The sequence below is a fragment of the Aristolochia californica genome, unplaced genomic scaffold (genome assembly GCF_029961685.1).
Source record: "Aristolochia californica isolate CCGP_79_NKW_82.1479 unplaced genomic scaffold, dmAriCali1.0.hap1 SCAF_12, whole genome shotgun sequence".
Classification (NCBI taxonomy): domain Eukaryota; kingdom Viridiplantae; phylum Streptophyta; class Magnoliopsida; order Piperales; family Aristolochiaceae; genus Aristolochia; species Aristolochia californica.
In genome coordinates, this window is record NW_027181793.1 from 27,718,139 (window position 1) to 27,741,354 (window position 23,216).

General features: G+C 38.8%; 4 protein-coding genes across 6 annotated transcripts; 2 read left to right on the top strand and 2 right to left on the bottom strand.

The window, feature by feature from the left end:
- Positions 1-608: 608 nt before the first annotated feature.
- LOC137946300 (probable purine permease 5) lies at positions 609-4,125 on the top strand. The gene is made up of 2 exons (XM_068792539.1): positions 609-699; positions 2,828-4,125. Exons 1-2 carry the CDS (start codon positions 657-659, stop codon positions 3,925-3,927), a joined length of 1,143 nt encoding a protein of 380 aa, XP_068648640.1. The 5' UTR covers positions 609-656; the 3' UTR covers positions 3,928-4,125.
- Positions 4,126-4,315: 190 nt separating this feature from the next.
- LOC137946202 (chorismate mutase 2-like) lies at positions 4,316-11,418 on the bottom strand. Its single transcript, XM_068792415.1, has 6 exons — positions 11,282-11,418; positions 10,802-11,024; positions 5,206-5,292; positions 4,989-5,132; positions 4,804-4,896; positions 4,316-4,700 (listed from the first exon to the last, which is right to left on the bottom strand). The coding sequence occupies exons 2-6, from the start codon at positions 11,015-11,017 to the stop codon at positions 4,470-4,472; spliced, it is 771 nt and encodes a 256-aa protein (XP_068648516.1). The 5' UTR covers positions 11,018-11,024; positions 11,282-11,418; the 3' UTR covers positions 4,316-4,469.
- A 677-nt stretch (positions 11,419-12,095) lies between these two features.
- LOC137945716 (eukaryotic translation initiation factor 5A-2) lies at positions 12,096-17,125 on the bottom strand. The gene is made up of 5 exons (XM_068791704.1): positions 16,891-17,125; positions 13,206-13,328; positions 13,042-13,098; positions 12,859-12,933; positions 12,096-12,514 (listed from the first exon to the last, which is right to left on the bottom strand). The coding sequence occupies exons 1-5, from the start codon at positions 17,011-17,013 to the stop codon at positions 12,410-12,412; spliced, it is 483 nt and encodes a 160-aa protein (XP_068647805.1). The 5' UTR covers positions 17,014-17,125; the 3' UTR covers positions 12,096-12,409.
- Positions 17,126-17,618: 493 nt separating this feature from the next.
- Positions 17,619-22,843, top strand: LOC137945493 (eukaryotic translation initiation factor 5A-3-like). 3 transcript variants are annotated; one of them, XR_011111003.1, is made up of 4 exons: positions 17,619-17,917; positions 21,925-22,047; positions 22,257-22,355; positions 22,499-22,843. XR_011111003.1 is itself a non-coding variant. In XM_068791404.1 (3 exons), the coding sequence occupies exons 1-3, from the start codon at positions 17,795-17,797 to the stop codon at positions 22,580-22,582; spliced, it is 330 nt and encodes a 109-aa protein (XP_068647505.1). In that variant the 5' UTR covers positions 17,619-17,794; the 3' UTR covers positions 22,583-22,843. The 3 variants fall into 3 exon arrangements, 1 of the variants encoding a protein (XP_068647505.1); XR_011111002.1 differs by having other exon boundaries at positions 22,257-22,843; XM_068791404.1 differs by lacking the exon at positions 22,257-22,355.
- Positions 22,844-23,216: the final 373 nt, after the last annotated feature.

The window sequence follows — 23,216 nt, forward strand, 5'->3', positions numbered from 1 at the left end:
ATCAGTAATTTTATCTATCATTGGTGTCGCGGTTCCCGGCCGCCGTTGAATCTTGACTGAATTTTGAAGGCCTTCCCTCCCATCATACTGGTACTTGATAACTAATTGTCGCGTTTCAGTATCCTCTTTACTTCAAATATGGCCGGGGCGGCTCCATGCCCGTCACGGCGTTGACTCCTACAATTACCTGAACGCCCTCACCTGACAATAAACCTCGGATCAAGTTGATTCTACTCGTCCAGTTTTTTCTTCACCAATTCTGTTCCTACTTAGTGAAGTAAATAGAAAATCTTATTCCCGTCAAAACGGGTCGAGTAGGGTCCAAATTCACCGGAAACCCAACCCATGCCGACCCCGTGTTCCTTACCAACCACATAAACTGTCAAGCAACTCCAGGTTCCTACGGCAATAGTGCAGGGGTAGTTTCGACAAATCCAACTTCATATCTAATGAATGACGTCCGGACGAAGGCAACGAAAAACGCATGGCTGACTTGGGAACCGAGAGTGGCACAGCTGATATTTCTGCTCAAAATTGGAGTCGCATTGACAACCACCGCTCTTTAAATGGAATGCATGGCTGGCTGTCTCCTGTACTCGCTTGATTGACTCTTCACTGCAACATTTCATCTTCTTTCTTCGGAAGCGAAAATTTGAATGGATATCGAGCTCTCTGTTCAGCAAGAAGCTGCCACTAATGGTTAGTAGTCGTCTACTCTTACCTCGCTCCTACTTTGAACCCGTCTTTTAACTCACCCTGATTTTAGTGGTGGTTGCTGTAGTTGTAGTCGTTTCTCCGCATTGCTGTCGAAATTTCGTGGTCTTTGTTAATCTTCGTTCTTTTGTGTCTTTCGGAGGTTTGTTTCTGATATTGCTCGGGTCACTCCGCTGCATCCTCGTGGAGTTTTAGACAGAAGAACTGTTTATGCGGTTATATTTCGACAATTGTGCGTTCTTCTCTGTCGACATGTTTCTCTTTGGGATCCGACCTTGCATGAGATCACAAATTCGGAACCTGAGATCGGCAAGGCCGTTCAGAGAATTTCAGCTTTTAATTTCGTCCCTTTGATAAAAAATTCGGTTTTCCTCGCAAATTACAAGAAAGATGGATTGGGCCTTTGCGTAATGTCAAACTGCTGAACTTTTGAACAATCTTACCACTAGATCCCTCTTCTTTTTTCCATTTTTAAGTTTGCTGGTTGATGGAGGATCGTTTCTTAGAATATTGATTACCCAGAGGACGATTCTTCCACTCCAGGGAATGAATATAAGTTTTCATCATCGTTTGGTACTCTTTGAGAAATTTGCAAAACTTTGTAGTGGTTATGCTATCATTCACGAAATCTTTCTAGTTTCGAATCATTTTTACCCTTACTTATGTAAGGGCCTTGTCATCTGAACCAGTTGCTTTAACAATTACTCTATTTTCGTAACAGTCAAAACTCAGTTTTCGATTCTGCTAGATAAGCCTATGTCTTCAGGATTCAGGAATTTATCTTTATTTTTTCCCTTCTTGACATACATAGCTTTTCATGAAACTGCTAATATAGATGTTATAAAATTTTCTATATGGCTTTCCATTTTCTTACAACTTTCCTATATATTTTTTTGCAGATAAAATTTTTAGGTCACTCGAGTCCCCTAAATTTTCAACTTGTTATGTTTCTCACTGTTAAAGATAATTTTAGTTTTTCATGAAACTGCTAATATAGATGTTATAAAATTTTCTATATGGCTTTCCATTTTGTTACAACTTTCCTATTGTTGCAGATAAAAATTTTAGGCCACTCAGAGTCGCCTTTTGCATTTCCGTGACTGCAAATTTCCAACTTGTTATGTTTCTCACTGTTAAAGATAATTTTTTTTATTTCGTATTTCAGTTGTTTATTCAATTGACTTGCTAGATATCATTAGGTTCGTTCTTCTTCCTTATGTTATAGTTTTCTTTAGGTTATTCTTTAGTACTAGATATGGGAAAGTGTCTGTGGATTATCCTCTCTGTGAATCAGTAAGTTCTTGGCTTCTACTCATTGTCGTCTTGTTTCATTTGCTTGGACGTGACCCTCAACTATATACTTGCACACTATGTTGTGCTTTTGTTGTGCTGAAGGAAATTAAAAGCATTTGTTCATGCATTATTTATTCTGCTTCTGTTTTCTTCATGTCTTTTATTTAACTGCATATTCTCTTCAATGTTAACTACAGAACAAATTCCTCTGTTTCTCCAGTCTTCTGAAGTTTATTACTGCTTCCTTGCAATTGCCCCTTCCATCTGATTTTGGCAGGTGTTTGTTTGTTTTCTACAGATTCCTCTATTCTCTAGGTCTTCTTAATTTCTGAGCTTTATGTCTTGAGACCTAGATGAAAATAAACTATGTTGTAATTGTTTTGTTTTCTTTTTCTTTTTCTTTTTCTGAAGAGAATCTGCAAAGATATACTCTAAAGTAACTGAAATTAGCTGATATGAAAGAAATCCCCTTTAAGACCTCAATGGTCATGTGATTTTTCTCCATCCTTTATCAGACTTGTAACATTTGGCTGAAGGGTTGTGTGCGAGAGAATTACTACAAATTTATCCCCATCCCTCCTCTTTGAGAATGATTTTGTTTTCTGTACACTTCAAGTAGCAATTTTTAAAACAATGATGTCAAATGCCGCTACTTCAAGTAGAAATTTATAACATAGAACTAACTCACTTTGGGCTTCAACTCTTTAGTTACAATGCTTTTATAGTTCTAGCACAGAAGTAATTGGACAAAATTTGCACCTTGAAAATGAAATACTTAGTAATGTTATAACGTCACTCTTGATGGCATTTATTCTTCCAGGGCCAGTGTCAGGGATGCCAAGACCTCAGCGTTCATTGAGGAACCTCATTTCCAAAATAAAATCAAAAGCACGGGAAATATACAGAAGCAAGCCATTGTCCTACCAGGTGCTGCTCTTTGTAAGTGCTGTCTCCATGCTAGTAGGATCTTCTGCCTCAAGCCTCCTATCCCGTCTCTATTTTTCTAACGGAGGCACTAGCAAATGGATCATTTCATGGGTTGCAGTTGCAGGCTGGCCTCTTTCTGCCGTAATTTTGCTTCCTTTTTATTTTACCAGACAAATCTCGCCAAAACCTCTAACCTTCAAACTCCTCCTTTCCTACATAGTACTTGGTTTCCTTACTGCTGCCGATAATCTCTTGTTCGCATGGGCATATGCATATCTTTCCGCCTCCACTGCTTCATTAATTTCTTCCTCTTCCCTTATTTTTTCATCCTTGTTTGGATACATCATTGTCAAAAACAAAATTTTCACCTCCACTCTAAATGCCATTGTGGTCATCACAGCTGCTGTTGTTATAATTGCACTAGATTCAAATTCTGATCGTTATGGAAACATCAGTCATAGCCAGTACATACTGGGATTCGTCTTGGACATACTGGGTTCTGCACTACATGGCCTAATCTTTGCGCTCTCTGAACTAGTTTTCATAAAGTTGTTAGGGAAGAGATCCTTTCACGTTGTATTGGAGCAGCAAGTGGCAGTTTCTTTTATTGCTTTTCTTTTTACTACTATTGGGGTCATAATACAAAAAGATTTCCAGGCAATGAAATCAGAAGCTAGTAGGTTCAAGCATGGAGAAGGTTCATATTACATGGTCATAGTATGGGGTGCAATTACCTTTCAATTGGGTATGTTAGGAGGCACAGCTATTCTTTTCTTGGCTTCAACTATGTTGGCCGGCGTTCTCAATGCAGTCCGAGTGCCTCTTACTAGTATCGCTGCTGTGATCTTATTTCATGACCCAATCAATGGCTTCAAGATCCTCTCCTTACTTCTTACTGTTTGGGGATTTGGATCTTATATCTATGGACATTCTTATGTCAGAAAACCCACTGACAATGTATCAGGTATTCCTGTTTCATTGCAAGATAAGTAATTAGAATTCTATGAGAGTTAGCACTTCACCCTATGTGATCTCAATAATTTGTACACCCAGAAATGAATGAAAGCAGGCTTTAGGACGTATCTTCAAAAACTATTACATGTGCAAGTTTTGCATCTTACTTGATCCCTATATCTCTTGGGCAAATTGTTTCCTCGACTCCTTCAAGCCTATATTACTCCGGTTTGCTTAGCTGAGGTGTTTATGCTGATCGAGTTAAGACAAATGGTTGTGAACAACTCGCAAGGAAATCAATGAAAGACTCCAAACAGCTTATTATGTAGAGACAAACGCAGTCTGCAAAATGTTGTACTTGTCTCTGTTGCCCAATATGGAAAACTCAGTATGTATTTCTCCCGATCAAAATATATCCACTCTCAAATAGAACCAAATGTAATAACAAATTTATAACAAGAACTGAATTTGTAGAATGAATCTTCTTTGTCAACATTTCATTTATTACGAAATAAAAATATAAGGGACTGCAAATTCTGCTAAAAGCAATAATCAAACTCGTACCCAAATCTAAAACTGGTTCAGTCAAGGCGACAAAGGAGGTAATCGACCTCAACTATCTTTGTAAATGGAATAACCCAATCTTCATAAAGTCGAGAAACCACTGAAGGATTAACCTTGCACTTTCCCACATTCATCTTCATATTAAGGGTCACATCTTGCCCAAACACCATGGCTTTCTCTGCCACCCTTCTTTTCACCATTTCCTCAACCTCCTTGAACGTTAGTAGTTTCATCAAAGCCTTTCTATCCTAAACAAGTAAATAAATAATCAATAATCAAACGAGAAAATTGAAATCACCTCCCCATTCAGTATACAATCCGAAATAAACATGAAATGAGAAAATACGAGACCTCAGCACGAATGGCAGCCCCATACTCTTCGGAGGCCTCTCTGTATTTAACTTCTGCAACATACATTCCGTAGTGGATTCTTCTGGAGAGAGCCTGTTCATAGAAAATATTTTCTCCTGACAGGTGAGAGAAGAGAGACATCAAATGACAAGATTAACATATTTTATGGGTTCCCAAATTTTCACCTGCAAACATGCGAGATCACAGGCTGCTGCTGATGCATAATTTCCATCTTCTCCCATGCCAGCAAACAATGGAAGCAGCTCATTGATATACATTTCCAAAATGGTCTTGTTCATGTTAATGGTGGCAGCTGCAGGATGCAACACCTACGAGTTGAACTTGTAAAGAAATAATGTGACATTCAAGTGAAAATAGAGATGGAACAGTCTGAATATTCACCTGTGGGTAGTTTTCTGGAGGTACGAGTGGCAATGGTAAGCCATCTGGGAAGAAAGGGTGCTCCTCTGGATTTTCATATCGTCCAATCTGCAGAATGTTTCTCTTGTTAATTTGTATTAATCTTTTGTATTAAATAATAACGCCAGGCTAAGATCAAGAAGACAAGAAAGTCGAAGTCGAGACTGCAATATAATCACACCTTCATCAGACCGAAAAAGACTTCAACCTTGATGAACAAAAACAGAGCAAAACAAACACATCGAGAAGACATAATCCCAAAACAGAATCATTCTAATAAGAAGCATATAAGGTCACCGGTGTCAAAACGACGGAAAGATGAAACGCAAGTAGCAGAACCGATTTTTAGCGATAAAAAATAAAAAATAAAGCAACATAAATGGCTCCCAAGCCGAGACTTGGAGAACATAATAAGATTTAAATTGGTATATACGAAAGAAAGACGAAGCACCTGTTAAGAGAAATGACATACACGAGTTGAATAGAGGTCCCAAAACACACCTCAAGATTTTTTAATGACTGCACTACAAGATCCATTTTCATTTCAATTGATCACGTCGGTATGGATTGTGTTGACGATATTAAAGAGAAGAAGAAACTAATAACCACTCTGTATTTCATTGATGAAGAGACAAGTACTTATAGTTTTACAACAAGTTCCGTAGCATGTATAACTCTTCAGCTACGTGATGTAGCTGGACACAAATTACAGGTTGCATTTATCTTTATCTAGTATCTTGATCATCTCCGTTATCCTTTATCTCTATCATGCCCCCTCAAGATGGAGCTCCGAAAGGAGAGTCCAATTTTGGTCACCAAGAAGAGGAAGCGTGGTCGTGGAAGCGATTTGGTGAGAGCATAAACCAATTGATCACTAGAGGAGACACGAGTAACCCGAAGAATGCCACTCTGAACTTGTTCGCGAATGAAGTGGTAATCCAAAACAATATGTTTCATGCAAGAGTGAAATAATGGATTGGAACACAGATTTATAGTACCGATATTGTGACAATAAAGCACCGGTTGTTGAGGAAGAAAAACACCCAATTTAGTGAGAAGAGAGCAGATCCACCGGATTTCAGCTGCATTGGTTGCAACATATCGATATTCAACCTTTGTAAATGAGCGAGCCACAATCCGTTGCTTCTTAAAATTCCAAGAGATAGGATTACGACCTAGGTAAACAAGATAGGCACCTGTGAAAGTGAAATCATCTTTGTTTCTTACCCAATCAACATTAGAGAATGCATGGAGAGACAAAAGAGATTGTCGGTATAGTATAATACCATGCTCCAGAGTCCCACAAAGATAGCACAACAATCGTTTGCGGCATCCTAATAGTCAGTAGTAGGGCAATGCATAAACTAAGATAACTTATTCACCACATAAGCAATATCAAGACAAGTAAGAGACAAGTATTGCAAACAACCAACAACAGTCCGATATTCAGATGGATCAAATAGTGTCATGTCAGACTGATGTGTGAGTATAGATGACGTGGCAAGAAGGGTCGGTACAAGTTTTGCATTTGTCATGTATGTGCGAGCAAATAGATCAAAGATATACGGGCATTGGGATAGATTTAATCCTTGAGAACGAGGAACAACTTTAATGCCAAGAATGTAAGTCAAGGAGTCAAGATCCTTGAGTGAAAATCTCTTAGCAAAAAGGTGGATGAATGTTGTCAGAGTTTGATCATTGTCTCCTGTAATAATTGTTAAGGAATAGTCCCACATAGTGAGTACAAAGATTTTGAGTTTATTAGTTGGGAAAGAGGTTTCTTAAGTTGACAGTCATTTTGGGATAGGCCTTGGACCCAACTTCACATGGTATCAGAGCGGGTACTCATATGTGGGCCTACACCTAAACTATCCACTTGTAGAGCCACAAAAGAGGGCTTACACCTAAACTATCTACTTGTAGAGCCACAAAAAAAAGGCATATACCTAAACTACCCACATGTAGAGCTACAAAAGAGGGCCTACACCTAAATTATCAACTTGTAGAGCCATAAAAGAGGGCCTACACCTAAAATTATCCACTTGTAGAACCACAAAAAGAGGGCCTACATCTAAATTATCCACTTATAGAGCAACAAAAGAGGGCCTACAAGTGAGGGGGAGTGTTAAGAAATAGTTCCACATGGATTAGTGAGTATAAAGATCTTGAGTTTATTAGTTGGGAAAGAGGTTTCCTAAGTTGGCTAGTCATTTTGGGATGGGCCTTGGACCCAACTTCACAATAATAATGTCATCCACATAGACGAGAATATACAGCACAACAATACTTATGTGAGAGATAAATAGAGAGGAGTTTGCATGAGAGTTGGTGAAGCCAGAGGCGATGAGAAACTGGTGCGACTCATGATACCAAGCACGAGGAGCTTGCTTGAGACCGTAGATAGCCTTGCGAAGTTTGCAGACATGATGGGGATGATCACGATCAATAAAGCCTGGTGGTTGTGCCATAAAAACATCTTCAGATAGGGTACCTGGGAGAAACGCATTATTGACATCAAGTTGTTGATGCGACCAACCACAATTTACTGCAAGACACAAAACAAAGTGAATAGTGGTAGGATTGACAACAGACTAAAGGTTTCATGATAATCAACCCTAGGGTGTTGGTGAAACCCTTTGGCAACTAGGCTAGCCTTCTACCTGTCAATAGAGCCATCAGAGAGATATTTAGTATGAAAAATCCATTTGCAGTTAACCCGATTCTGCGAGGGATCCGAGGGATCTAATTTTCATGTCCTATTCCGAACAAGAGCATCATACTCATTAGATATATCCTGAGGTCATTTGGGATCGGTGAGAGTTTGAGTCCTGGTTGTTGGTTCACGATTGGCAGACGAACGAAGCTTTGCTTTGAGGTTTAATTTTTGGATGGGTTTGTAAATATTGTTCTTGGATCTAGTAACAATAACACAGGAAGGGGAGGAAGTAGATAGGGATGATGGTTGTGGGTCAGTCAATGAGGGAGGTGAGTGAGTGGTGAGGTGATGGAGTGGAGTTTGGTGTTTGTATGGGGTTAGTGCGAGGTCTTGAATGGAACTTGCAAAGGGTGCAAGGATCGAAGCAATGGTTGATGTGCCAATAGCCAAAGTAAGGACACAGAGGAACATCAGTGGAAAGTGTGTCAGAGGAAGGACGGTCAAGGGGAGACTGAAGCGTATTGAAGGGGAAATACTCTCAACGAATTTAACATGACGTGAAGCATAAAGACGAGAGATAGTGGGTAAGACATAGATAGGCACTTTGAGTGGTAAAGTACCCAAGAAAGATAAAAGGAGAAGAATGTAGAGTGAGTTTGTGGGAAGAGTATGGCTTGAGGAACGGATAACAGAGACAACCAAAACTTCAGAGTTTAAAATAGTTAGGAGGAGTGCCAAAGAGTTTGGCATATGGTGAAAGAAGATTAAACGTGGGAATAGGTAGACGGTTGATGAGATAGACAGTAGTGGAGAAAGCATATGACCAATAAAATAGTGGTATGGATACAAGAGAAAGAAGAGACAAACCTGTTTCGACAATGTGACGATGTCGTCGTTCGGAATACCCAATTCAAGTGTAAATGGAGGAGACGTGAGATGAGAAATACCATTGGTAGCCAAAAAAGAGGACATTGCCTTATATTCCCCTCCACTATAAGAATAGACTGTTTTAATCTGTTTACCAAAGAAGTTTTCAACAAGAAATTTAAACCAAAAAAATGTATCAAAACGTGATTTTTGTTTGAGAGGATAAAACCAGACATACTTTGTAAAGTGATCGACAAAAATAACATAGTATTTGAAACATCAATAGAATAAATAGGAGAGGTCCAAACATCTGAGAAAATAATGTCAAGAGGGGAAGAAGAGACAAGAGTGGAGTGGGAAAATGTAATTTGTGACTCTTATTGCATTGACAAAGGTTGCAATTGAAAGTAAAATTCAAAGGATGCCATAAATTTAACCAAAAAAGTAGAGACAATGTGCCTTAGAATTGGAAAGGATATATGACCTAAACGATGATGTCATGCAGACGAAGTAGTCTTGATACTGGAAAAGACTATTAACGGTGAAGACTGGGCGGAGGATGACGGCCACTCGAACATTCAACCCTGCAAAAGTGTTGTCCCCGTGCAAAGATCCTTCACAAGAAAAGAAATATGTCAAAATTCAATGGAAGTATGATCAGATTGATAGAACTGAGAGATAAAAATGAAATTCTTTAGCATGGTAGAAACACGAAGAATATTATTTAAGGAAAAAGTGTGAGAGGGTGTAGAGAGAAATTTGGAACCGATATGTGTAAAAAGGGAACCCGTGCCATCACCAATCACAATGTCATTAGTGTCGTCATAAGGAGTGTGATCAAAGAGATTACTCAAGTCGGATATACCATGGTGCGATGCATCACTATCTAGGAGCCAGGTAGAATCAATAGAAGAGGTGGCGGTTGTAGGATATGATTGCAATTGGCATTGTGCCGAAGGGTGTGGTTGCAATTGATTTGGGCAAGGAGCTGGCGGTGGTGACAATTGTGGATACATCTGACGAAAAAAAGGGCATTGTGGAACAGTGTCCTTGTGCATGATACCACTGGAAATGTCCAAAGTAGGTCTGGGGTTGGGGTTGACCATCAACCATGAGTACAAACTTGGATGACAAAAAAAGAATAAGTTCCGGTTGAAGAGTTGGAAGACTGTCGAAGTATTTTTTTTCTTCACACGTGTGGCTCACACGAATGGCGTGCTTTAGCTTCTTCTTTGAGTCCTCGAACTCTAATTAATCGAATCTCAGACCAAGGTCTACGACAGGGAGGAAGGAGGCAGCGGCGACGGCTGTTGCGTTGGACGGCCCCTCAGGGTCCGACGACAGTGGTGGCGAGCCTGCAGTAGCGGTTGTGGTGGCTTTCCTCTGCTCGGTAACGACAGAGAGGATGTTGATTGTCGGCAACGACTCGTAAGTGGCACGTACACCGGATCGGTGGTGAAGGAGTGGTCGCTAGAGACTTTAGTTGACATTGGTGATGAGTAATAGAGAAGCGAAAGAAACAATCGGCTCGGTGTTACCTGGTTTATGTCGACAAAGACGTCAATGAAGAGAGAATTTTCCAGAGAGGTTCCAGCAAGTAGCAACGGCTGCAGCTTTCGGATGTGCCGCCAAAATTGAGAGAGGAACTGTGAAGAGCCGATATTGGTCGAGGGGCTGCGGTCATCATCGGCGATTTCCACTTCTAGAGCCTCATTACAACGAGAGGGAGAGAAACGACGATAGAGAGGATCGTCTAGCTCCATTCTGATACCATGTTGACGATATTAAAGAGAAGAAGAAACTAATAATCACTATGTATTTCATTGATGAAGAGACAAGTATTTATAGCTTTACAACAAGTTCCATCTCTTCAGTTGAGTGACGTAGCTGGATACAAAGTACAGGTTGAGTTTATCTTTATCTGGTATCTGGATCATCTCAGTCATCCTTTATCTCTATCAAATGGGACAAACCCCCAAAAACTCATCCAAAAAAACGACCTGGAAAAAAAAAATCTAAAACATTCACTCATTCTAAAAAAAAATTCATACTCACCTTTGCTTGGAGGACCTCAGTTTCCTTGACAAAATATTCCAGCATGGATCCCGAGAAGCCCGGGACTTTCAAGGACTCGTCGTACATCGCAAAATTAAGTGGAAATTTCGACCGCTCGATAAGAGTAAACACGATGGTATCTTCCATGCGAATCAAAGCCTCCCTAACGGAAACAATAGAAATGGGACTTGCGTTCGAAGAATCAGTGGATTCCATATTGAACCTGCTATCACAAGCAAGGAAATTGAAAACCCATATAATCAAAGATATATATCCAGAAAACCCATAAACTGAAGAAAGAGATAAAAGCTTCAAAAAGAGAGGAACGAGAAAGACCGTGCGGAAGAGGTCTTTCTCGGGGCCAGAAACCAAAACAGAAACCAGAAGGAAGCTTGCTTCGTAGCTTTAGATAGATTAAAGTATCAAAAAATTTTACAGGAAGGAAAGCATTAAGCAAAAGCATGCTTATCCTGAACTTACTTTCGTGCTGAATAGGCTTGCGAATCGCGAAACGTGAAGAGAAGACAAACAGAAGTTGAGTGGAAGCCGGAAGGAAGACCAGGGAAATAGAATGGGGAAGAGTAAGCCGCAAGTATGTATTTCAAGTTGCCCGAGCGAGATCGTTCCCCAATGGCGCGTCTTGAACTTTACCTGATGGACGGCATGGCATGACACCGCATGACATGATTGGCTAAAAATTACATGAGTCGTGACTGAAAAGGGCTCTTGTCGACCATTTCGGCTTAAATGTGCTTTCTCACTCCCCGTTCCTCCCGCGTTGACAAAAGCGCTAACTTTGCTCTCTCCCGTCTGGCTTTTTCATATGTGACCTGATGTTAAATACTCTGTTATCCCTTCTCAATAGCAAAGTTGTTCAAAGAAGATTTTCAAATTTACAGACTTAAAATTTGGAGAACAAAATATAAAATCATTAATCAGACTGGTTCCAGTCCGGATCAGAACAGAAGAGATATGGAAATGAGTCAAAACCCAACTGAACCATTGTTGATTTGGTAGATTCAAACTATTAAAGAGCCGACTAACTTCATCAATACTCGATTCAATCTATTACTTCCATTAATGTAAGACTTGTAATATGTATCTACTAGATTCATAGAACAAATCATACGCCAACCTTACGTGTTGCAATAAAACTTTTTATAAAGTAATTTTATATGCTACAAAGCAAGGCAACTAGCAGAATATAAATACATTATGAGTTACATTTATTGCCCAAAACTAGATAATCGACTTGGATCAACTGATAACCACGATCTGAAATGTGCAAACTATGTTTCCCTGGCAGTTGGTCCTGTCCAATTGATTATCAATTATTACACAGAAAATGTGTTGGAAGGCAAGAGACTGGAAACGGTATTTTCACATAAAGGCAAACATATCTCCCAAAGCATTCGTCAATATAAGTGAGAGCCTTAGAAAGAATACATATTTGACGATCATCCTGATGAGTGTGACACACCTGATTAACTCAACACCTTGGGCTACAAACCACCCAATTTACCACGGATCAACAGTTTTCTTCTTTCCCACTCGAAACCTACTTTTAGATAGACAAGATTGGATAAAGTATTTCCATTAACAATGACATCAATTTTTGGGGCCAATGTCCTTCAGAGCACAGATCTGCTCTTCACCCATAGCAGACATCACAGTCACAACAAGATCTTTCCCTTCCTCAAAACCAGATTTAATCTGCAAAAGATGAAAACCAAACAATCCAGATTATTCTACTCTCATCAAATGAGACTTTCCTACCCCAAGTTCTACATGGCAGATAATCCTTATATCCAGTCCGGTCAAGGGGTCAATGGCTACAGATTTATTAAGTTATTCTAGGCCTTAGCCCACGTACGTTGTCTTGAGTCTTAACCTCGCTACTATGCATAATACCAGAGCAATAGCTGCAAGTCTCCATTAAATTCTTAATGACCCTTCCCCTCTTCACCTCTCCTCCCCCAGGCAAAAAAAATACACAAATAAAAAAAGACCCAGTCGACTCAAAAATTCAACAAAGGGCCACAGGGTTCAGCGCTAACCTGAGTCAGCAGACTCTCATCAGTAGGAAGCCTCAGATCATCCTTGGTGTTGCCATTTTCAGTCAAAAGACTAACCTGCAATAAAATGCAACTTAGCTTCGTCAGCTCTAAAGCAAAACTAGGTACATATTTTCACTTGCTACAATTTTTTTTTAAATGACAATTACTACAGTTGCAACTTACAAAACCATCCTCAGAGATATCAATAAGCTGATAATCAGTACGGTTAACATGAGGAACCTGGAATCAAACATGCAAAGTTATTTAGTTAGGGCATATCCACAACAATTAAGGATGGAGTGCGTGCAAACTAGAACACATTTAATAGTAGATCTTGAACAACTCACATCACAGTTGTGGGATGAGGGCACAATATCTTCGAGCTTCTTGCCATTGAAAATGTCAATAGCCACAAAGTGACATTTGGCATGACCATGTTTCCCAGTTTTCGAGGTGGAGACTTCAACAACCTACTTTTCAAAAAGAGTAAACAAGAGGAAAGTTGTTAGATATATATTAACTACAAAAGAGAGATCAGCGATGATGTGTAAGGCATTTAATGCCATTCAGACCATAAGAAAAGATATAAGAACACTAGTATATTGGTCCCTATACACCATTCAGGAGCAAGGGGGGAATTTCAATGGTCATGAAAATTTTGAAGCAAAAACTATAGTGGAAAAGGAAAGAAATGGAGAAAAAAATTCAAATTTATGCTTCCTAACGAAATATTCCTACTCTACAATAATGAAATAAAACTACCAAACAGTTTGATCAGTTGATACAGAAGGGAAGCTACAGTGGTTGGATCCAAAGAACAGAGAAAGCAACCAAGAGCAACAAACACAAGAAGTAAGTTCCAGCATAAAGCAATGAGTATCTCGAAAACTAAGGATTACTAAACACAGAGAATTTAGAGATTCTATGGTATCCTATTTGCATTTTTTTATTGGCAACTCTCTTTGTAAAATCTATTTTGTGAAAGCAACTTTAACCCACAAAATACCAAGTAATCAAGCAATATGAAGACCAACAATCATTTCTAACATAATTAACACATCAGGATTATATGAAATAAGTATAGACAACTTTATTTGACAGTGAAGCCTGCTTGGGATAGTGCAGACAATTTTTATTTTTCTTTACCTAGGATAGTGTGGACAGATGTTGATTTAAGTTTGTGTAAATATCATCACGTGCATGTTTGAAACCATGACAAGTAAAAGATCACTTTCTGAGAGTAAGTTCTTATTACCGTGGGCAAGAGATTCAACTAAGAAAAGCAAAACTCAATTGCAGAAACAAGCTCAAAATACACAAGAAACTGCTGTGTATGGTTAATATTTTTATTCATTATCTTAAATACCATAATATAATGGAGCTCACAAATGAAAGATCAGAATGGACATGGCCTCCTATATCCAGCCCCAACATAGGTGGAAGAAAGAACTTGCCATTATGATAAGATTTACCCTAGTCCATCACGTGTTTAAAACATCTGTACAGGGAAAAGGGAACCATCATTTACAAGCTGGCTTTTAAACTGAACAATTTTAGTTAAATTTCAAATCATCAAGCTAGTAAGATGCTCGAAATTTATCGCTCACTAGAATAATTTTCCAGCTCTGGATGACATCATTAGTTGATATCCCTTTAATATGATAAAGGAGTTGATACTTAATATTTGATTATTTTAATGATGTCATCCAGAGCTGGAAAATTATTCTAGTGAGCGATAAATTTGCCTCTAAATTCTCCTGTAATCGTATGTATGTTCCAAGATCAGCCAACTTTTCAGCTGACTCTCTTGCTAAACAGGGGGTGTTCCTCCAATCCATCGTTCTAAGGGAAATCCTCCTCCTAAATTTTGTTTCTCTTGTCCCAACCTTCAAATAAAATTTCACCTTCTCAAAAAAGAAAAAACCTAAAACATTTGCAAAAGTACAATGAAAACTCAGCATAAAGTTTCATTAATATAAACTTCATATAGACCCCCAAGTTTCATTAATTAAAACTTCATATACATCCCGAAGGACTATTTAGTACTGTCAATAAATTAGAAAAGGAGAGACATAACAAAATAAAAGAGAAAACCACAGCTGTATTTTTCCGAATGTTGATTACACATATACAATACACCTTATTTCCTAGTGAGACTTGAACTCAATACCTCATATGAAAAACCCTACTGGGCAACATTGAGCTGAAAACCCAATCCACAAATACCATTATATTTTACAACTATTTATAATGCTTTTGGTGGTTATATTGATTATCAAGATATAAATCTTAACCAAAATATTAGGAAAGAGATTTCCACTTTGGATAACAGAAGATGAATATATAGGACAAGGAGAGTACAGTCTTCAATCTTTCAGAAGTGGAGAAAAAAAAGTAAGCCACTGAGATCACAAATTTTGTCCATTTATTCCAGTCAGATTTCTAGTTTCTTATCTCTCCCTTCCATGCATCTTTATTTTCCTATTTCCTGCATGATCTTAGTCCACCGATAGTATCAAATAGTGTTATCCTAATGACTGCATTAAGCAATATTAACAAGGCCAGTGAGGTGCCAAGAATAGAAAAAAGCACCTTAAGAATAAAGACCATATTTATTCATAAAGAACAAAGGTTGTGCAGGTATGGTTTCATTAATCATTATAGTAAGATATTACTCTATGCAAATATAGGTCAAGCAATATAGAGATGGCCAATCAAAAGAAATTTATCAACACTAAAATGCATACTTAAGAAGCTGTTTGTGCCACTGTAGGAAAATAAAATGACAGGAAAATTATTTTTTCCTATACCAATTTTTCATTGGAAAATGATCCTACTAGAAAAAATTCTGTTTAACCAGTTTTTTTTATTTTATGCTGCCATGGGAAACGACGTGAAAATTAACAGTAGTGCTTACACTAAAAATACAGAGAAACGTATTATAAATAACAAAAGAAAAGGTGGAAGTAAGAAAGCTTAGAAATCAAAGACTAGTTTAATACTTATTTTCCCTATTGAACAATAGAAAACTTATTTTTCTATCCACTTCGACTTTTTGATGGTCAAGAGGAACTGGAGCGTAAATTTTTCCATCTCCTCAAAGGAGCACAAAAGACAAAAAAAATTCAATCAAACTAAAATCTTTCACTTATACTTCTCTTCCCATGGCACAAAGACACCTTGGGAGAACAGCACTCCTAATTAAGACTTCCAAGTATCAAACCAGGCGCATCAATTGCACTTAGTTTACATGATAAAGCTACTTAGACAGGTAATCATTATGTTGTTTGCAGGGTTAGTTGTTTAAGGTACTCTTATGTTCTTGAAGCCTCTCACACATATATCGTATCATGTGTTGTATGGTAGCACATTTCTTTTGAAATAAACTTCTAACATGCGGTAATACATACACTAAAAGTAAAGTTGGGACAGGACATTACATAATGAACTATCGCAAGCTCAATCGTTCTTTTCCTTTTAAGATTCTATTGTTCGTTAGATACACTAATATCAGTTAAACTCATGGGTTCGAGTATAACAGATTCCAAAGACGTATCTCTACGACAGAGGGATATACGAATCTAACGTTGAAGCAACGTTAAATTTTCCGTAAGGTAGGAATAGAACCCGTTCTTACCACGTTGAAATATAGATACCAAGCAACGTGAGCAGAAAACGTCAGAAAATTTCACGAGAATGAAGATCTTGACGGAACGATGACCGTAAAGAGAAACAAGCCAAATGAATCGCACATCAACGAACAAACGACACAAGGAAATGTCAATGAAAACTACTACTAAATCAAGCAGGCAAAAAATGGACGCCAATTAACTCCAATCAGCCACTCGGAAAGAAAAAAATATAATCGCTGCCCGGTCATATCACAAATTAAACCTGTAAAATAGCGTATTAGGTACAAAGTTATAAATAGCGTATTAGATTTACATCCATCGGAACCTATAAATGAATGGTAGGAAAAGCAAAAGAAAAAAAATCGAAAGCTTGGCATGAAAATCATATATTAAGAGTCACCTTGCAGGGCCTCGCTTTGATGACGATATAGCCGTTCTTCCTTATAGCGCCAGCCTGCTGGGGATAAGTCTTCGAGGCTCCGGCATCAGCCTTGGACTCGAAGTGGTGCTCCTCATCGGACATTTTCTCCCCCAAATAACAAAAATGACAACAGTAACTAGGTCGAGTACCCCCTCGATGCCAGAAGGTCTACCAGAGCCACTTTATCGCACCAGGGCATCTATATAGGTATCTCCGATTGCAGTAGGACAAATCTCGCTAGGGTTTCCCTGCTTTCGACTAACATAAGATTAATGCCATGGAGCAAGGACCATCGGATGACCGATTCGGCGGGCCTGCCTGGACGGTTATGATCTCGCTTGGAGAAACAGTGAGAGAGAAGGAAATGAGCATCGGATGCCCAAGGCCCCTAATCCCTGTCTGTTTTGTTTTTAGATGGATTCTATTAGCTCTATAGTTACATGGGGTTAGGTGTAATCTATATTCATAAAAAAAAATTATGGAATACATGAAATTAAAAAATAATATTGATAATCCTGAAAAAATTATTATTATTATTATTATTATTTTTTAATACCCTCAAAAGCATGTGATTACACAGACTAAATTGAATATACAGTGAAGGCAATTTTATGCACCGACGCTATTGGAGTTTCGGAGGTTGGGGTGAGACCCTATATCAAAGCATCCGATTCATTTCCTTATCTATAACAACTTTGCAGCAAAAGATCCAAACCGTGCTGGTTGACTCTGCGCTGCCGCCATCCGAGGGTCCTCGCGTCATGACATTGACTGGAGGATCGGAGGGAAACTACACAAAAATTCACTCGTCAGTCTCACATAGAGCTTCCGTAGTCTTTTCTGGTAACTGACGGGCATTGTTGGAAATTTTCGTTAGAAGCAAATGTCGGATGAGGAGCACCACTTCGAGTCTAAGGCTGACGCTGGAGCCTCGAAGACTTATCCCCAGCAGGGAGGCACCATAAGGAAGAATGGATACATCGTTACCAAAGGAAGGCCTTGCAAGGTGATATAAATTATAAACACTACATATGAAAATGGTTCACTTCGTTAGATGATTCTGTCGGTTGGTACTTTTTCGTTCAATTGATGTAAATTATTGCGTTTCTCATTATTTTCCAAAACACAGACTCCGGTCTATTTTCGTTTTCGTATTTTTCCTAGTTTTGGTGCTACTGCTGATCAGCTGATTGATTTTGTCTCAGTGGGTGGAGGGGCCAAATTTTATGTGTAGATTGATTGTAGCTGTCGTTGTTCTATTCTCTGCTTAGTCATCAATGTTAATGCTCTAAGTTTACTATTTCCATTTTGCTATGTAGTCTTCAATTATTTCGTGTCTAATTTTTAGTGATCAGGTTCTTATTCTTCTTTTTGAAAAACCAAAATAGTCAATAAATAGATGTGTAAATTCCAAAGATGATGAAGAAGACGGTGGAATTACAGAGAGAAGAAGAGGGAGAGCGAGGACTGTTTTTTTTGTTGTTGTTGCTCTGATGACTGTGCTTATAGGTGTATGTATCTATAGGTACATGTGTCTGTCTCTACATAAAATTTGTTTTTATGTTCACAGATTTCGATTGATTGAGAGAAAGAGAGAGAGAGAGAGAGAGAGAGAGAGAATCCAACCTGTACTGTTCACCTGCAAGGTTGTAACAACTTTATGTCCTAAAAGATGACTATCATCCCAGATCTGGTTGGTAGATGTTGTGGTGCTTGTTTCAGACATTCTTGGTGCATTTTGATTGCTTTTGCAAATAGAATGCGGGCAACTACAACGAAACATGACTGGCTGAAAGGTGACCATGACCATGATAAAGGTATGCCTTAGGGAGAAAATCAATTAAAAGGATAAGCACCTGAAAGTGGTACACTGGAAAAGGATTTGGCGTGTCAGTTTATTTTGACCGTGCTGATTTAGTACTGATATTGTTACTCTAGAGACTGCCTGGACTGGAAGTAGTTTTGAATGTTTTTTCGAGCATGTGAAGGTTCTCGTTGGTGAAGCTAAAATTTAAGAGTTCTGCTGAAGTGGCAAAAAGTAGCCTGTTTTAGCAGAACGATCAGCTTCAGAATTAGGCTTCTGCAGGATACGTGACCAAGAAACATGAAGAGAACTGGTTGTCACCCTTTTTGGGCTAAGGGTAAATTAGTGATCCCCAAGGGGCACAATGAGAGAGGTGGATGCATTCCAAATGGACTCTTAACCACTCCACCATAACTGGAAGACCAGGGTTTGCCAAGAGAGCTTCTATCAAAGTTGATCTTGAGAGTGGCATCCAGCGAAGGAGACCAAGAGGTCAGACTGTGGACAGAATTTGAGCCATACTCCAGTTTTCTTGAACAATGGCTGCTGTCAGTTTGTTGAACTCCATTGTTCACTTAATTCATTGTAGAACCGCATGCACCATCCTTTCAGTAACGCCACCAATCAAGCTGCACTTATATGAGAAGGTTCACCAAGGAACAGCTGCAATAGTCATTCAGCAAAGAAGAATGCCCAACTTAGGGAGGGGGAGAGAATGAGAACTTGATATGAAACTGGAGAGAGTTTCTTGAAAGCATACTGAAATGTCTAAGGAAGGAATGCTATACCACCACGGGCAAACCAGCAAGGGTGGAATATTCAATCAATTCCAGCCCAGCATTAAAGAACTTACAACTTGGATTTGAGGGGTTCATATGTCTATGCTGCAGTTGGCCGCAAGTCAGGATGCACTCTTTCAGCTACTGCCATAAGAGGGCTTGAACATCTGCTAAACAGATTTAAGGTTGTCAAGGTCTAACCTGTGAATCATTGGGAATTCAGCCAATAGAAGCTGGCTGCCAAGCTATCTATCACACGAAAAGTTTAGTCCAGAACCAGACTTGATTGCAAACATCACCTAACCCGAGAATTTCTCAATCTTTGAGTTAATTGCCTTCCAACAGCGGGACAAACTGGAAGCTCTAACAACCGAGGCAGCAGGTTGGTAGAATGGATCTGATATTTAGAACAAACAATTTACTGCCACAAACTATGACCCTCCAAGCTAAATCTCCAGATCCATTTCATGTGGACAGCTTCATTCAAAACATGGACCCTTTGCAGCCCCAAACCCCTTTGCCCATTGGCCATACTGATAGGAACCCTAAAATTCTCAAAAAAATCAAGGAAGATGGAAGAAGAAGCAAGAGGAGAGGTGGCACACATGTGGACCCATGCACATGCATGGGGGCATAGGAGTTCAAGGGCAAAAGTGAAAATGAGGTTCGAAGTCAATAGTAGAAATGAGAGTTTTACCTTCCTTTTTTTTTATGGATTCCTAGAATTTCTACTTTCTTTTGTTAAAAAATCTCTAGAAGATAAGATTGTAATTGATTTGAAGTTTCCTAGATTCTCTCCTTATGATTTTGTAATTTTCCCTTAATTGATATAATTAGTGAGCCTAATTAATTGAGGATTTTTCCTAAATATGTAATGGAAAAAGTATAAATAAGGGTCTTGGTTGAAGGAAATAGGCAAATGTGCCACTTTACATCCCATAATATTAACCATATGTTTGGTTGCCAATGTGGAGATATTAATACCAATTAAGGTGGGTTTCTGCCAATTAACCCTTTGACCAGAATGAAGCTCATGAATCACTAAAAGGGCTGTCACAGAAGCAGATCGTGTCATCTGTCAACGAGAAGAAAGGGCAGTGAAGAGGAGTTCCGTGGGATGCCTTAGAGAGCCAGGTACTACTTGCAGAATTCACAAAAATTTATTGAGAGCTACAACCTAAATTGAAGAGCAAGGGAGAGCTAGAGCCAAACACCATCCATTCGTTTCATGATGCTCCTCATTTTTCTGATGTTATTTAATAGCCAACGAATTTTTTATGCTTTGACTTTATTCATCACTATGAGATTTCGAGTTACCTTGTAGGTAAGTTTGCTCCATGCAAATGGCAAACTGGAGTATCTACTTCCAAGTGATGTCCTTATGATGCACAATATGACTGACGCTTAGCAGATGTTCCTTTCCCTAGGGCTGACTTTCTTCGCAGTCTTATGGTTAAGGTGTGCTGGGCATAATAACATGGAAGCTGAGAGTGTGAATTGAGAAAGACTATGACTGCTAGCTGGTTATGTTCTTTGCTTAAGAGTGTTAAGAAATAAAGGGAGAGAAGACTCTTACCTATTTTTATGATTGCCCTGAAGTGGACCACTATGTGGACTACCTTGTCTCAAGTGAGTGACAGTGGTGTAGCTTTTGCTTACTATGTTCACAGATTAATGAGGAAGTGCTGGAACCTATCACTACATATTCTCTTTCTAAATCCTTGGGCTCAAATTCTTTGTTATTTTTGTTCGCTTGAACTTTCTTTTCATTTTCCCCATCAGCTTTGAGTTCAATTTGTTTATGCAAGCTTCCTCTGAACCATTATGAGCTGTTTGGAATGGTCTGCATTCTGTGGTTTTTAGCCTACTTGGACTGAAGTAGTTAGTCTTGTTTTGGATAGAGATGGCGTCTACAGTGCATGAGTGCGAAGCTTTCGAAATTTGCTCTTTCCTAATCTTTTACTTTTTGTTTTTAAGAATAGAATCTGGGCTGTTTGTTTGAGTTTTTTTGGATGCAATGTGGGAGCAATGGAAAAAATGTTACTGTATTGCAATCCTTCAAGATTCATCAATTCTACTAGTACTAACATTGAAATACCCCTTGTTGTACTACTACCATCAAAGCCTGAAGTATCCCTTGTTGTAGAACTTATAAGAACCAGGGCCAGATTTTGACTAAGCTGAGTTGGGTCGGGAGTTGGACTTTCCCGTTCTGTTTTGGGCAGTCCCCTCCCGCCTCTATTTTGGCTCTGGACTCAGGTTTTGAAGAACCTGGGTCGGATCCTAATTCTGGGCTGGAAAACCTTGCCAAGAACTGTGCCAATGTTCTGACTATTAAACTTGTGACATTCATTTCTTTTTCTTTCAATTTTTAAAGCACTTTTTTGTCAGTGAAGTTCTATTCACCAGACTTATTGCCCTGAACATCAGGTTGTTGAGGTTTCCACTTCAAAAACTGGGAAGCATGGTCATGCCAAGTGTCACTTTGTGGGGATTGATATTTTTAATGGCAAGAAGCTTGAAGATATTGTGCCTTCGTCTCACAACTTTGATGTAAGCTGTTTTACAGTCCCTTATTGAACTTTTAATACGTTTTCTCTCTCAAATTAAGCTTATTGATGGCTTTTGACTAATTGCAACCTGCATTGTTGGATACCGGTTCCTCATGTAAATCGTACTGACTATCAGCTTAGTGATATATGCGAAGATGGTTTTGTAAGTTCATGTTCTTGTATTAAAAATAACTCAGCATGGATTTCTAGGGAGTGAGCAAAACTGAGTTGTAGGTGAGTCTTTTGACTGAAAATGGTAACACTAAGGATGATCTGAAGCTTCTCACTGATGAGAATCTGCTGAGCCAGGTTAGTGCCCATCTCTGAATTTTCATCTTTGCAGACCAGTCACTGGCTTGGCTTTGAAATCACTACTTGAGTGCTATTTACTTGATTATTTGCAAAGCTGTCTGAGATAGAAAGCTGCTCCTGTTGACTTTTTCTCTGTGCAGATTAAATCCAGTTTCGAGGAAGGAAAAGATCTTGTGGTGTCGGTCATGTTGCTTTGCAGTGACAAGGTTGCATTCCCCCACTAACAGAGTAAATAGCCGATGTGAAAGGGTGCCATTCACTGCAAACCGTGACGGGATCAAGTTGTCTCAAGATATCCGAGACCAAAGAATCCCGTCTTAAGATGTGGCTCTTTTTCCTAAACCTAACTCTCTTGAGGAATGAGAAAAACTTTTGTTTTTTCAATCTGATTGACAGTATGACGACATCTCCCTTTCGAGGAATATTTTGAAGTTGAATCTTGCATTTGAAGAAGATAAGTGAACAAAGATTGGTTTTGCCAGTAAGTTTTGTTTAGACCAGCTTTGTATAGCTCCAGCAGTTTTTGATTGATAATGATAGTTCTCTTAAAAAGAAAAAAGTCTATTTAATTGCTTGTTTTACCTGTTCGCTTACCTTTGCGATGTACGTTAATAACAATCTGGGAAAACCATACCCCAAATGACTTTCTCAGAAGTCGTTATTTGAATCTCCTGAGATGAAAATGTCTTGCAAAGTTAACCCCTTCAACCTGTACCAGCAATTGTAGAATTTAAGTGGTATCATGTTCTTTTTTAGAACGTTGAAGAACCAATTACCAAGCCCCGTTTGTAGTCCTATAAACAGGACTGACATACTGATATTTTGGATCTAAACACATATAAGAATCTGAAAATAAAA